The sequence below is a fragment of the Macaca thibetana genome, chromosome 2, assembly GCF_024542745.1.
Source record: "Macaca thibetana thibetana isolate TM-01 chromosome 2, ASM2454274v1, whole genome shotgun sequence".
NCBI classification, from domain to species: Eukaryota; Metazoa; Chordata; class Mammalia; order Primates; family Cercopithecidae; genus Macaca; species Macaca thibetana.
Window position 1 is genome coordinate 83,350,922 of NC_065579.1, and position 16,237 is coordinate 83,367,158.

General features: G+C 38.4%; 1 protein-coding gene across 3 annotated transcripts in view; it reads right to left on the reverse strand.

Annotated features, from left to right (window-relative positions):
* Positions 1 to 381: 381 nt before the first annotated feature.
* MRPL47 (mitochondrial ribosomal protein L47) overlaps positions 382 to 16,237 on the reverse strand; it is a 195,995-nt gene continuing 180,139 nt past the window's right edge. The window contains exons 2-8 of one of the 3 annotated variants that reach the window (XM_050780142.1): positions 16,111 to 16,218; positions 14,250 to 14,395; positions 13,330 to 13,390; positions 10,270 to 10,366; positions 5,325 to 5,455; positions 4,164 to 4,259; positions 382 to 546 (exon numbers count right to left, since the gene is read on the reverse strand). In XM_050780142.1, the coding sequence (XP_050636099.1) occupies positions 423 to 546; positions 4,164 to 4,259; positions 5,325 to 5,455; positions 10,270 to 10,366; positions 13,330 to 13,390; positions 14,250 to 14,395; positions 16,111 to 16,208 (753 nt within the window). In that variant the 5' untranslated portion in view covers positions 16,209 to 16,218 and the 3' untranslated portion in view covers positions 382 to 422. The other 2 variants (XM_050780143.1, XM_050780144.1) reach the window with 2 other exon arrangements.

A 16,237-nucleotide genomic window follows, 5' to 3' on the forward strand; every position in this document is an offset into this window, starting at 1 on the left:
GTGGTGCACTGTGACTTACTACTTTAAGGACTGAATGTGTTTATCATTATTTTGAAGCAGTACCCACATCCTCTTCATATCCTATTAACAACAGAGGTAAAATTATTACTCAAATTCAGTTATTGCCTTTGCCGTGGCAGTTACCATCACCTTCACCCTCTAAGATAGCAGGCGACATTTAAAGCCTGCTTAAATGTCAGAATTCATAAAGTGGGAATTTAATCCGAACTTTATACCTGATTTTTAGAGGTAAATTAGCTTCTACCAAATTAGCTAATTAGCATGCCATATTCACACTTAGAACAACTGATTCAAGTCACTTGACTAAAAACAGAATTTCTTTATAAACCACTTAACATATTTACTCTTGTACACAGACTATTCAAGAAAAACAAAATGGTAAATTTAATAGTTCAGACATCTTAGACAAGACTTGACTTCTGCGCTTCAGCAAGATGTGGAAACTTTTTTAGAAGAATTTTTGCTTTCTTTCTCTCTAAATTTTCCTTCCGTGCTTTGATGCGGGCTCGTTTCTCACGTTCCAGTCTAGAATAAAAAAAGCATAAAGCAATTTATACAAAAATATTTCCTTGTTATTCAATACTATCAAAATATGCATAAATCAATTACATCAAAGCTTCAAACATGCCAGTCTCTGTATTTGGTGTGTTATATATATTATTAAACTTGAATAGTAATCACTGTAAACCTATACAAGTCAAGAGCATCTGAAACCCTATACCAACTATCCCTGTTTCTTGACTAGAAAGAATGTCCCGATCTTACGAACCTGTAACAAACTGGGACTTAATAAGCATCATCTCTTAGCAGGGTTTTACTCTGTGTGTAAGGGAAATGATAAGCTAGAGTGAGTACTATTTGAAAGTAGGGAATTCCCACAAGTCTCAGGATATATCTCATGATGTCAAAAATAAATTATTAGGCTCTGGCTAGGCTTACTATTCTTAAATGAGTTTGTTCCCACACATCAGTATCCCAGGGCATGACACATGTGCTGCATAAATTACAACATAAATTACTTGACCTGTAGGGTCAACTTGGGAGTTGTAAAAATTGAAAATGAAAAAAAATGCTTGGATACCAAACCTCCATTTAAATTGATATCTTACAGGATATTGATCAATAGAAATAAGCTTATATAAAATACAGCAATAAAGTTACTACAAATGAGTTTTTTGGGGAAAAAAAGGCTGAATACAATATGCCAGTGCTGTGGGAGAGGTCATAGAAAATTGGGTGAAGTAAAAAATATGCACATATATAGGAAAAGTATAAAGGCTACAGTCAAAATGAGATTACCCATTCTATTCATCAGTCTTTGCTCTAACTAAATTTTGACCATTTACAAAAACAAAGACCCATCTGAAGGAATAAAAGTTTGCTATTCTTAAGAATATTCAGATGATGATGCCAAATTCTGAAGGTGAGGCTAAAAAAGGTACTTTCAAAAACAAAATCAGAATGTGTATAAAACCTGTAAAAGTGATACAGGATTGATACATTCTCATACATTATTTTAAAAGTTATGGCCAGGTGCAGTGGCTCATGTCTGTAATTCCACCACTTTGGGAGCCAAGGCAAGAGAATCACGAGGTCAAGAGATCGAGACCATCCTGGCCAACAGGGTGAAACCCTGTCTCTACTAAGATTACAAAAATTAGCTGGGCGTGGTGGCATGCACCTGTAGTCCCAGCTACTCGGGAGGCTGCAGCAGGAGAATCGCTAGAACCTGGGAGGCAGAGGTTGCAGTAAGCTGAGATCACACCACTGCACTCCAGCCTGGCAACAGAGCAAGACTCCATCTCAAAAAAAAAAAAAAAAAAAAAAGTGATTTATAACCACCCTGTATGACTAAGGGACAAAAGGATCAAACAGCACAACACTGGGCTTGGAGAAATCTCAGACTCAGATTTCTTCAGTTGCTTAGCATCTCAACTAGGTCTTAAATGTGAATAGCAAAGATTTAAAAGCTTTCACCACAGAAGAAGCAACAGTGGAAAATGAGCAAGGAATATTTAGGAAACAAGGCAAGAATTCTGACTTCGATAAGGGTAGGTAGCTAAGACTTGTAGGAATGCTGGGAGGAAAAGAGTTTAAGATTTGATCCTGTAGATAAGAAGCTGCTGTATGTTTCTGAACAGCCCTGATGTGATTTAAAAAAAAAAAAAAAAAAGTCTTGAGGAAAATTAGCCAGGAAGCAATACTTGATTGGACTGCAGTCAAGAGGATGTGCGGTAATTCAATTTGATAAAGACAGAGACTGCACTAGGGCAAAGACAATGGGAGAAGAAAAGACAGATCCTGGAAACATTCTGCAGCAAGAATTAAATCAAGGACTGATTAAATATACAGCAATGGTGATGAAAAAGACGACTGATGGTTTAGTGCCATGCAGACTGGATGTACTACACATGAAATGAGGAGAGGTAGCTGGTTCAGTAGGGAAGATAAGTAATTTTAAATGTGATTCTAAGGTACACTAAACACTTTAAAGCCAAGCCTAAAGATACATTCCATTCCTGTTTAAATTGTTTTTAAAAGTTTGTTTTGGTATGAAAATCTTTCGTGGTGGGGGGTGGGAGAGAATCAGTTTTTGAGGAACTTGCTAAAAGCAGAAAGTATTATTCAAGAGAGTTGTTAAAAGCTGTGGTTCTTGTGCTGCTACGATTTCCCTTTTAATTTTCTAGCTGCCTTCCCAGCCTTGAATTCTGACTTCTAGCACCTTTAGCCAGGAGCCTTTTGGTTCCTCTGCCCTCTCTCTGGAGCCACAGCAATGGGAATTGAGTAGCACCCTTGGCCCAGGAAACCATTAACTTGCAATACTTTTTCCTTCTAATTGCAGTTTTGGGGATTAAACTCTATCCTCTGGCTTTGTCTCCTTTTGGATATGGCCCAAGTGTTTTAAAATAGCTCTTTAAAAAAAAAATCTTAAGTTTGTATAGTTATCAGCGAGTGGTTCATGGGAACACGCGCTCCTCTATCATAACAGAAGCCCTATGTTCTCCCTATTCAATGATAAACCTAATGCAGGAAAAATGTGCTAAAGGAAATATTTGGAGATCAACATTCTGCAGGACAACATGAGTTTACATATAATACAACAGACTTCTCTTTCTAGCCCCATTTTCTTTTCAACAGCCTTGGAATAACATGAACTCACACTGTATGCAACTGAATTATTTGGACCTTCATTTTAACATAAGAGGAGAAATTTTTCCATTTACATATAGATACAAGAATAGAAAGGCAATAAAACTTTTCAAAGGATACATATTATAATGTTAACAGTGGCTATTTCTTTTTTTTTTTTTTTTTTCTGTTTTTTGAGATGAAATCTCACTCTGTCACCCAGGCTGGAGTGCAGTGGTGCAATCTCAGCTCACTGCAACCTCCACCTCCTAGGTTCGATCAATTCTCATGCCTCAGCCTCCTAAGTAGCTGAGATTACAGGTGCATGCTACCACGGCCGGCTAATTTTTGTATTTTTAGTAGAGACAGGGTTTCGTCATGTTGGCCAGGCTGGTCTCAAACTCCTGACCTCAACTGATCCGCCTGCCGTGGCCTCCCAAAGTGCTGGGAGTACAGGTGTGAGCCAGCGCGCTTGGCTGACTGTGGCTATTTCTGATAGTGAGCTTATATGTGACTTCAATTTTCTTTTTTACCTGACTTTCCTGTTTTTCTTTCTTTTTTTTTTGAGACGGAGTTTCACTCTGTCACCTAGGCTGGAGTGCAGTGGCACGATCTCTGCTCCCTGCAAGTTCTGCCTCCTGGCTTCACACCATTCTCCTGCCTCAGCCTCCCGAGTAGCTGGAGTACAGGTGTCCACCATCATGCCCGGCTAATTTTTTGTATATTTAGTAGAGACGGGGTTTCACTGTGTTAGCTGGGATGGTCTCGATCGCCTGACCTCGTGATCCACCCACCTTGGCCTCCCAAAATGCTGGGATTACAGGTGTGAGCCACCACACCCGGCCTGACTTTTCTATTTTTAAAAATACTTATGTAATAACAGAAATTAAAATTTAAAGAAAGCTTTCTTTATGTCTTTATGTCATATTTCTTTATGTCTTTATGTCTTTATGACTTTCTTTATGTCATCTGGTATAAAGATAGTATGTTTTATTAAGAGTACTTGTGCTCACCTGAGAAAATGGTCCACATAAGGCATGGCAAAGAATCGTTTCCTATTGTATCTTTTATTTAGGTGCCAAGGTATAACCCACTGCTTGAACTTGTGCCTGCCAATAAAGCAAAAAGTTATTTGCCTTAAAGAAAACATTTAATACATTTTCACTTTCCTAATTTACCTCAAATGGGTTAGTCCAAATACAAATTAGTAGAAAATAAAACAGATAAACGTTTTTAGTGAGATGTTTTGGCAATTTCTCTCTTTTCTGTGTTGGACTTAAACTCCATTGAAAGAACCTACCAAATGAGCTATGAGTTAAGTGGTATAATGTCAAGAGTACAGGGAAGGTCTCTAACCAAAATGCCTTCCCCATTCTGCCTACATTTAAAAGTCTAATGATGCTTCATCTTGGTTGTTCAGCCCAAAGATAAATAAACCTCCTTCTGAGCGGAAGTTTATTTACCTTTGGGTTGAACAGCCTTCCCACCGAACGAGGTTTATTTACACCAGGTCTTCTTAGTTACTTACACCTCAGCATGAATGCTGATTATCAGATCCTTTCCCAAAGGCCGACAAGACTCTGGGATATGAATGTAGGAGAAACAAGGAGGTATAAAAAATAAACTATTTTTCTCTTTTTTTTTTTTTAAATAAACTATTTCATAACTTGTCCTAGGGTTTATCCTGATGGCAACGGGAGCAAACTGAAACTGGTTCATGTGACATTCCCTGAGACTTTAAAAAAAATAGTTCCAGGTTCTCAATGGGCAAAGAGGGCAGGTGTGTGTCCTGAAGTTAGCTTCGTGGATTTTATACCTTCTGAAATGATACGTGTGCATGTACATTCTTCTGAGGAAACGATCCATAACTTTCATCAAAGTCTCAAAAGGCCTTGTGATTCATGTAAGACTACGAACCACTACAATAAAGACTTATAGGTAACTGAATCATGGGAATGGGATGTCTGGGCTGGTTTTACCAGATAAAGCTACCTTCATTCATATCCCCCTTCGTTAAAGTGCAAAGGAGTGTGGGGCCTCTTCTTTTATTAGACATATCGCTAATATATCTCATACGGTGCAAGTTTTTTTTTTTTTTTTTAAAGATATTGGGCAGGGGAATGAGGCATGGATTTCCACTCTCATCTTAGAAGAGCCACAGCGTAACTACCTACCAGATGATTCTTCCAAAGATGTCTCTTCTCCAAGCACCAGGTCTGGCTCTTTCTTGGCCAGTCTGAAGAAGCCTTAGGGCATCTTCTCTTTCCTGGACAACTTTATCTAATGCATCCATGGAATCTACTACCTGAAAGGAGAATAGAAAGATACAATTTCAACAATCACCTACTACAAAATTCCAAAAAAAAGAGAAGGTATAAACACTCTGCTACAGAAAACTTATGATGAATATTTATACCAAAGAACCACTCTGTTAAGTATTTCCTAAAAATCTTTTTGGCACAAGTATGTCTACGTGGGTGTCTAGATTACCACTTTCTATGTTTTTAAAAAAGTTTATAGTTTTATTTAACTACAAATCTATTTCCACATATTAGTTCTGTTTGGAGTGAGATACACTTATATAGATTCTTTTTGGAGACCCAATTTGATTCATGTTATTTCAAAACTCAATGAGCTAATAAGAAGTGACAACAATTTGCTATTTTCATTATATTAAAAAAGACATGTTCTGGTCTCAACTAATCATTGTGTCCCTGACATGCAGACACAGATATTGCAGCCTGCTTGGTAGCTGTTGCTACTACAGGGAAAGGAATAGCAGTCCATCTAGATAAGAATCTCCAAAGATTTATCAAGATGCAAGATGATACTATTAAACTTCTATTTAATTTTACCTCTTTAAGATTTCTATTGTTTTATAATGTATACATTGGCAGAGTTTTTTTTTTATATATATATATATATTTTTTTTTTTTTTTTTTGAGACAGAGTCTTGCTCTGTCAATCAGGCTGGAGTGCAGTGGTGTGATCTCGGCTCACTTATCTTAGCTCACTGCAACCTCCACCTTCCAGGTTCAAGTGATTCTCCCGCCTCAGCCTCCTGAGCAGCTGGGATTACAGGCACCCGCCACCAAGCCCAGCTAATTTTTTGTATTTTTAGTAGAGACGGGATTTCACCATATTGGCCAGGCTGGTCTCGAACTCCTGGCCCCAGGTGACCTGCCCACCTTGGCCTCCCAAAGTGCTGGGATTACAGGCATAAGCCACCATACCCGGCCTTATATTTGTTTATACATAAATATTCATATGTTGGGGATTGTAATGTGAGATAGGCCAAACTTTTTCATAGTTCTAAATACATACTGAGAGCCATTTTATGTGTTATGTATGTCCCTTAAGCATCACAAGAGATATCAAATACTGCATAAGCACATTTGTTTCTCATAAGAATCCTCAAAAAAAGCACAGATTATAATCTCCCAGGTAGCTATAAGATCTGAAAAAGATGTGAAAGCCACAAATTTAGATAAATTATTTCATAATCTGTTTCATTTTTGTTTTTTGAGACAGGGTCTAGCTCTGTCACCCGGGCTGGAGTGCAGTGGCACGATCTTGGCTCACTGCAACCTCTGCCTCCTAGGCTCAAGCAGTCCTCCCACCTCAGCCTCCCAAGTAGCTGGCACTACAGGCATGCACTGTCACACCCGAATGATTTTTGTATGTTTTTGGTAGAGACAGGGTTTTGCCATGTAGCCCAGACTGGTCTCAAACTCCCTGGCTCAAGTGATCTGTTTGCCTTGGCCTCCCAAAGTGCTGGGATTACAGACGTGAGCCATCGCACCCGGCCCATAACCTGCTCGGTTCACACTCAGCACTTCTGCTATCCTCAACTTCACTAAATGGCTTACAGTAGCTGAATTCACATGCCTTCCTCTTAACTATTTTATTTTCTACAAAATCCCTGAAAAAGAAAAGATGACTAAGACAAATTCTATTTTGAAGACAAGCAAACTCAGGAGGGTAAAGGGACCACACTGATAAGGGCTTTATATAAAATTCGCTAATCTTTAGAAATTTTTAGTAAATCTGGTTGTTGATTAACTACACTAACAGTTTGCCTAAGCAAGGGTAAGACTTGAGGCTTTCAGCTGAAATCCAGTGTTAGCTCACAAAGATAGAAAGAAAATGGCTACCAAGTCCACAGAATTAACATTCAGAAGTTCATGCCAAGAAATGTGAAGGAAAATCAGAAGTATTATTTAGATATACCTTACTGTAAACAAGTCAACCTCAAAGAGCCCATCTTTTCTGTAAGTTTCTTAGTGCCAAAAGTGTCAGTTGAGAGAATATAAAATTAACAGGACTGTGTTCCAGGGTAAGAGTATACACTTCTCTTTACAGCCAAGAATTAATATTACAGAGTAGCCCTTGAAACACATTTTTTAAAAGAGACAAAAAGATACACTTGCAAAATTATAATCAATCTTTTATCATGTGCCTTGTTTCTGTATTTCAAACACAAGGGAAGTAACATAATATCATTTATTTGTGTGATAAATAGGTACTAATACTCTGAAGAGAAGCACATATAGTGAGGGTTTTTTTTTAATCTCAGATGGATAGTTAATACTTTAGTTACAATCATAGCTATTGTGCCAGAATTATACAATTTCTCCCTTAATTTTTCTATTATTCTGTAAGTAAAATTTGTCTGTAATATGCTTGAACTGGGTATCAACTCAGATCAGCCCAGTGATAAGAATTATATCCCAGTTATAATTCTTCTTTTCTGTTTTCCTTAAAATAGTTCCAAATCTTTGGTTTCTATCTTATATTGAGAAATTTTTTTACATTTTTGCTTAATAAAGTTTCCTAGTAGTATGTCACAAAACACTGGAAACACCAGATATATTTGAAGTTTGAAAAAATTACGGTCACTTTCAGCTTCTCTGGAGTAAACTTCTATTATTTTGGGTTCTACTGATTGAGAAAGTGCAGTACATATGACCTACTGGGCTGAAGTTCACCTCTGAAATATATATTTAAAGCAGATAATCCACTGTTGAAGTTCTATAACAGCACCATTATAACAAAAGCTTTTTCATCAAATAATGTGTTCTTTATAAAACATCCTTGTCAATGCACTTTCAGTTTTTTATTTATTGAGACAGGGTCTTGCTCGGTCACCGAAGCTAGAGTTTGGTGGTGCAATCGGGGCTCACTGCAGCCTCAACCTCCCAGGCCCTATCGTTTTAAAAAAGTTCAATGTCAGGAAACACAATGAAAGATTAAAGGAGATAGTCTCCAGATTAGACTAAAGAGACACATGAAAATTCATGATGCAGAATTTTCTTTTGCCATAAAGGACACTTGGGATAACTGATAAACTCTGAATAAGATCTGTAGATTACAGCTAATAGAATTGTATCAATGTTAATTTCCTGATTTTGAAAATTACACAGTGGTTATATAAGGGAATATCCTGGTTTTTATGAAGTTTTTATAGATAAAGGGATGTCACGTGTACAACTTACTCTCAAACATTTGAGAAAAAATAATGTGTATGGAGGAGTGATGGATGAATAGAAGGATAAGGTAAATGCAGTAAAACAGAGGAATCGGGGTAAAGGGTATATGAGAATTCCTTCTACTATTCTTGTAATTTTTCTGTGAGTCTAATATTATGTCAAAATAAAGATAAAAGAAAAAAATGTTATATAACTCAACTTTAACTACATCAGAATAACCTTCTCCATAATTAGGGCAAATCAATGAGGTTTCATTTTTTTCCTCTTTGATTTTCTCCAGGTATTGTTGTCCTTCCATCTTAAAGGCAGTGTGGTAACAATGGCTGCGACTGGCGTGAGGAAAGGAAACTAAAGTAGCTAAGGTTAGCTAGCAGCACTAATGCTATTACAAAAACTGAATTCTGTTCTCACTACTTACTATGCCACAGAAAAAAATCAATAAAGGGTTGATCTTGAAAGCAATCGAGTAAAAACATAAATCTAAATAAAAACATAAGTCTTTGGCTGGGCACGATGGCTTATACCTGTAATCCCAGCACTTTGGGAGGCCGAGACAGGCAGATCACGAGGTCAGGTGTTCAAGACCAGCCCGGCCAACATGGTGAAACCTCGTCTCTACTAAAAATACAAAAAATTAGCTAGTCGTGGTGGTGTGTGCCTGGGGTCTCAGCTACTTGGGAGGCTGAGGCAGGAGAATTGCTTGAACATGGGAGGCAGAAGTTGCAGCGAGCCGAGATCACGCTATCGCACTCCAGGCTGGGCAACAAGAGCGAAACTCTGTCTCAAAAAAAAAAAAAAGTAACCAACCTTTCAAAACATTGTAAATCTATTAAACACTACTGACTATTACACTTAAAAATGGTCAAGATAGTAAATTTTATGTTATGTGATTTTTACCACAGTATTTTAAAAAGCAGTAAAAAACTGATCTAGTTATTAATGAAATGGTTAAACCAGAACTAGGAATGTAAAGTGGTATAGCTACTTAGAAAACAGTTTGGCAGTTTCTTAAAAATGCTAAACATAGATTTACCATATAAGCCAGTAATTTTACTCCTAGGTATCTACTCAAATAAAAACAGTTGTCCACATTTATGTTAGAAGTTGCAGGTAGGTTTGGGAGGCCGAGGTGAGTAGATCACTTGAGGTCAAGAGTTTGAGACCAGCCTGGCAACATGGTGAAACCCCATTTATACCAAAAATACAAAAATTAGCTTGGCATGGTGGTATGTGCCTGTAATCCCAACAACTTGGGAGGCTGAGGCAAGAGAATCACTTGATCCTGGGAGGTGGAGGTTGCAGTGAGCTAAGATATCACATCACTGCACTCCAGCATGGGTGACAGAGTGAGACCCTCCTGCCCCCACGCCCCCACCAAAAAAAAAAAAAAAAAAAAAAAAAAAAAACCTTGCAGGTAGAAATGAGGAATGACTGCAGATGAGTATCAGATTTCTTTTAGGGGGATGGAAATGTTTCCAAATGAGCTATGATGGTTGCACTACTCAAATTTACTAAAACTCAAACAAATAAGAAAAAAAAATCTATTTGACAACAAATACAAGAACCACATAGCTAAACTCCTTTTAGCTGTAATCGTGTATACCAGTCTCCAGCCTCCCCCAATTCTTACCTTATCTAACCGCTCTGGACTTGGCATTGGCAATCTCTGCCGCTTGGCCTCCTGCTCTAGGGTTAAAAGCATGTTTCTTTCTTTCAGTAAGACATACCTAAACAAAAGAACACAAACCTTGTGATGCTATTCTGTGGTTATGTTAATAAAGTTGTGATTTCTGACATCAAAATTAATTGTCTGTACTTGAAAGTCACTTATGGGCGAGGTGCTGTGGCTCACACCTGTAATCTCAGCACTTTGGGAAGTTGAGGTGGGAGGATTGCTTGACCTCAGGAATTCAAGACCAGCCTGGGCAACACAGCAAGACCCCATCTCTACAAAAAAATAAAAAATATACTTAGCCGGGCATGGTGGCACACACCTGTAGCCCCAGCTGTTTGGGAGACTGAGACAGGAGGATTGCTTGAGCCTGGGAATTCAAGGCTACAGTGGGCTAAGATCGCACTACTATACTCCAGCCTGGGGATAAAGTGAGATCTTGTCTCAAAAAAAAAAAAAAAAGTCATACTAGAAATCTCAATATATAGAATATGATTACAAAGAATAATCCTATATACATAACTATCTTTGCTTATCCATTTGTTCAATAAACTTTTCATCTGCCACATGTATTAAGTGCAAAGATAGTTACAAAGAGGCATAAAATATAGTCCTTATATTCTGAGTGGAGAGTAGAGAAGGCAGATGGAAGATAAATAACATTTGTTGAGTACCTATTATATGCCAGACAATGTGTTAACCATTTTATATACACTAATTTCATCTAGTTTTCACAACCGCCTTCTGAGGTTGGCATTATTTCCACTTACTAAACAAAGAAGCTAAGGCTGAGAGAAGTAAGGTATTCTGGGTCATACAGGTAATTCAAGATTCAAATCCCTGATCTCTGTGTACAAAATCCATTCTATTTTAACTCCACCATGCTGCTTCTGAAACTGTAAAGTATGTGGGATAATAAGTGGGACAGGCAATAAGTACCAGAAGAATTAAGTGGGGGAGATGAGAAACATCTTTTCTAGCTAAGATGACCAGGGAAAGATTCATAGAGGAGATGCAGTTTATCATAGAAGGGAGAGCACAGCAAACATAATCAAAGGTACTGAAGCAGCAGAGCTAAAGTGAAGACAGATTTTCTGAATACATCTATTTGAGAATAAGAGTTAGGGCCAAGTACAGCGGCTCACACCTGTAATCCCAGCACTTTCAGAGGCTGAGGTGGGTGGATCGCTTGAAGTCAGGAGTTTGAGACCAGCCTGGCCAACATGGTGAAACCCCGTGTCTACTAAAATACAAAAATTAGCTGGGTGTGGTGGTGTGCGCCTGTAATCCCAGCTACTCAGGAGGCTGAGGCACGAGAACCTAGAAGGCAGATGTTGCAGTGGGCTGAGATCACGCCATTGCACTCCAACCTGGGCGACAAAGTGAGACTTTGTCTCAAAAAAACAAAAACAAAAACAAAAAAGAGAAATGGCAAAACTTTGGTTGGTTGCAGTCATGATGAATGTTGAAATAGCCTTAACTATCCTTTCACCGATAACCCATGGTAACTAATAGTGCTTTAAAACAACTTATTTTTCTATAATGAATAAACATAGTATCAGTGGTTTTTATAAATACCTTACAATTCTTTGTCAAGAAAGATAAACAATGCTTTACATCAGGGGAAAAAACATAAATGCTGGCCATGCACGGTGGCTCATGCCTGTATATAATCCCAGCACTTTGGGAGGCCAAGAGAGGCGGATCACTTGAGGCCAGGAATTCAAGACCAGCCTAGCCAACATGGTGAAACCCCGTCTCTACTAAAAATACAAAAATTTAGCTGGGCATGGCGGCGTGAGCCTGTAATCCCAGCTACTTCAGAGGCTGAGGCACGAGAATTGCTTGAACCTCGGAGGTGGAGGTTGCAGTGAGCCAAGATCACACCACTGCATTCCAGCCTGGGTGACAGAGTGAGACTGTGTCTCAAAAAAAGAAAATAAAAAAAAGTAAATGTCTACTAGACTTCTTAGGCAGATAACAATTATGAAGGAAGTAGACACAGTGAAAGAACCACAGGGTGCCTAAGAAGTGGTGTGTCCCTGCTCCATCTAGGAGGGGCAGTTGCTCCACAGACCAGCCAAGTTGTTGCCACGTAGGAATGCATGGCCAGTGTTGCCAAATCACAGGTCTCGTTATTCAAGAGCCGACAGAAATAATATTTTCTGTGTGAAACTTCCCAATTTAAAAAACAATTATGGTCCAAACAAAACATATCTTTGGCCTACATATAGTACATTAAAAATGCAATCCTGTCTTAAATCTTCTCAACCCTCTCTAATTCATCAGAGCCCGCCAGAAAAATCTACCTATATTCCCAATTAAATGCACCCTCCAACATGCCCTTCCAAAGCAAATACGCTAAAGATTACAGATCATGAAAACATAATAAAAAGGAGAGAATTCTAAATATAACCAATGGCTGGGCACAGTGGCTCACGCCTGTAATCCCAGGATGTTGGGAGGCCGAGGTGGGAGGTTCACTTGAGCCCCAGTGAGACCAGCCTGGGCAACATAGGGAAACTCCCTCACCACGAAATGCAAAAAAATTAGCTGGGTGTGGTGATGCATAGCTGTGCTCCCAGGTACTCAGGAGGCCGAGGTGGGGGATCGCTTGAGCCCAGGAGGTCAAGGCTGCAGTAAGCCATGACTGCACCACTGCACTCCAGCCAGGGCAACAGAGCGAGACCTTGTCTCAAAGAAAAAAACAAAAGCAACCAACTGTTCCCCGTTTCATTTTATTAATTGACTGAAATTGCTAGTATAAAGGTGTTAGTAGGACCAATGTAAATCACAGTAAAATTTCTGAATTCCCGACCACTTGAGAACTGTGACATTTGTCATAACCTAACCTCTGTCATATAAAATCTTTCATGATCTTAAATATCAGATTTATCATCCATAGTACTACAAAACAAATCACTTTACTCAATTTCCTATATCAGATTTAGTTTTTACCTCATTGTTACATTATAACTGCTTCAAACGTCTAGATATTAATGTACTTACTATACTTACCAAAGTTTGTGTAAATCTTCATTACTTTTGTTCCTTAGTTGCTGACAGGTCCATGCTGCTCCTATTAAAATAATACATAACATGAAATAATATTTCTAGCCATGTGCCCTTTGGCAAATTATTTAAGCTCTCTAAACCTGTCTAAACCTGTTTCCTTATCTGTAAACTATATAATAGCTTTTTTACAGTATATAACATAATGTGTAATTAGGGATAAATTAGGTAACATATGAAAATAACATTAACATGATTGGCAATAGCATTCAAAAAATGTTAGCATTAGTACAGAATGTATTTTCACACCCTAATGACAAAATACTTTATGTCATTATAAGTTAACTTTTTGGCCGGGGGCAGTGGCTCAAACCTGTATTCCCAGCACTTTGGGAGGCCAAGATGGTGGGGATCACCTGAGGTCGGGAGTTCAAGACCAGCCTAACCAAGATGGCGAAACCCCATCTCTACTAAAAATACAAAATTAGCTGGGCATGGTGGCACATGCCTGTAATCCCATCTACTTGGGATGCCGAGGCAGGAGAATCACTGGAATCCGAGAGGCAGAGGCTGCAGTGAGCCAAGGTTGTGCCACTGCACCCCAGCCTGGGCAACAAGAGCAAAACTCCATCTCTAAATAAATAAATAAACTTCTAATTATCATTAAAAAATAAAATCTAAAATAAGCCCTAAACCTTACTTTAGTTAATAATTTCAACCTATTCCTTTTCTAACCATCTTGCCAATCTGCCAAGGAACAATTAACTCTACTATTATATGGTTCTTTTAATTTTCTCTAGTAGACAGTCTCAAAGAAAACTGAAAAAGGAAACATCTAAATAATTCCTAAACTGGATAAATAATCCTAGAATGATGGGGGGAGGTTCCATAAATATATTTAATGTTGACAAATCCAAGTATCTCACCAGATTTTACTTTTTCTTGCCCCCAGTTTTTTGGGTCATCAAAAAATTCTTCTAGTCCTTTTCTTGACAATGTGGTATGAAGTAATCTATATTGGTGAAAGGATGTCACATTTGGTGTACTCTTAGGCAACAAACCAAGAAAAAACCTGCAATTGAACACATATAAACAAGTAAAGTTTTATAATATTTGGATTTTATAAGCAGCAAACATTATCATAATAAATATAATCATTTTGTCATCTATAATGTTTTAAAAAGCTACTCAGGGTTTCTGCACAAGAATTAATTTTTTTTTTTTTCTTATTTAGAGACTTGGTCTCACTATGTTGTCCAGGCTGGTCTCGAACTCCTGGACTCAAGTGATCTTCCTACCTTGGCCTCCCGAAGTGCTGGGATTACAAGCATGAGCCACCATGCTTGGTCACAATAAATGTTGAAAATGCTTTAGAAAGTATTTTCAATATTGCGTTATAGAAGCTGCTACCTTATAATTTCAGAGGTAACACATTAACACAATTATATTTTAAGGTAACATTTTTGGGTCCTTCTTACATTGCTAATGGGTGCAAGCACAGGTAAAAAGAGCAGTCAATTTTGCAACATGTGGGCTGGGCACGGTGGCTCACACCTGTTATCCCAGAAATTTGGGAGGCCGAGGTGGGAGGATCACTTTGAGTCCAGGAGCTCAAGAGCAGCCTAGGCAAGATGGCAAAACCTCGTCTTTTAACAAAAATACAAAAATTAGCCAGGAGTGGTGGCACGTGTCTTATAGTTACAACTACTCGGGAGGTTGAGGTGGGAGGATGGTTTGAGCCTGGGAGACAGAGGGTTTCAGTGAGCTGAGATCACACCATTGCACTCCAGCCTGGGCGACAGAGTCAGTCCCTGTCTCAAAAAACAAAAACAAAAAAGCCCCACAATTCTGCAACATGTATCAGGAGCCTCAAATACTTCCTCCTTTAACTCAGTAATTCTACATCTAGAAATTTCAAATGAAGAAATTATCATAGATGGGAATTTGTAAATTAAGATGTTTATTAAAGCACTATATAGGATATCAAGTTTTTAATTATGTAAATGTGCAGCTGAGAATGGTTCAAAAATTATTGTGCATCTGGATAAATTATTATGCAGTAATTCAAAATTCCTGTTTTTAAAAAATAATGACCTGAGATGATCTGAAACTAAATAATGAAGTTTATCACAAGTGTTGTATCCCTACCAAAAATATTTAGCCTAAATCTAATCATGAGGAAACAATCAGAAAAATCCAAAAGAAGAGAGATTCTTAAAAAGCTAATCTCATCAAAATGTCAACAACATTAAGACAGAGAAAAAAAGAAATTGTTCCGGATTAGAGACTAAAGAGTCAGGGCAACCAATGTAATAAATGATCCTTCACTGGATCCAGAACCAAAAAAAAAAAATTAAAGAAGTTACGAAGTTACCAGTTACTTTCATTGTAACACATTCTGTAAATACAAACACCTCTTCTTTTTTAAACCATCCAAACTTGACACAGACTTGAGTATCATAACAAAAACATCTTAGGTAAAGCTTTTCCCACCTCACCCAGCCCAACAGGATGCTTCTGTACTTATAGGTTTATTTACTTGAACAAATTCTGGACATCTACAAACCCCATATACTGTCTTGTCCGCAGCGGGCAGCAACAAAATGAGGAAGAAATAGAAATGTCGGAGGTGGGCGACTTCTCCAAGGTCACTCACTCCTCACCAAAGTGGGCTCCTGCTCTGCCATCCAGGCGGCCTTTCCATTCTTGAACTGTTCTCGGCATCTCCGCAACCAAAGAAGATCCAGAGTTGGAGAGGTGGGCAAACCTACTTTACACATCACTTACCCTGTGCAGGCAGGGACCTGAGGAGTTATTAACAACCTGGAAGCTTTCAGGGCAGCTGAGACTCTCCTACAAAGAAGGGCCAAACCTGCCGCAGCCATGTTTTCGCATAACTAGGCAAACCGCGTTT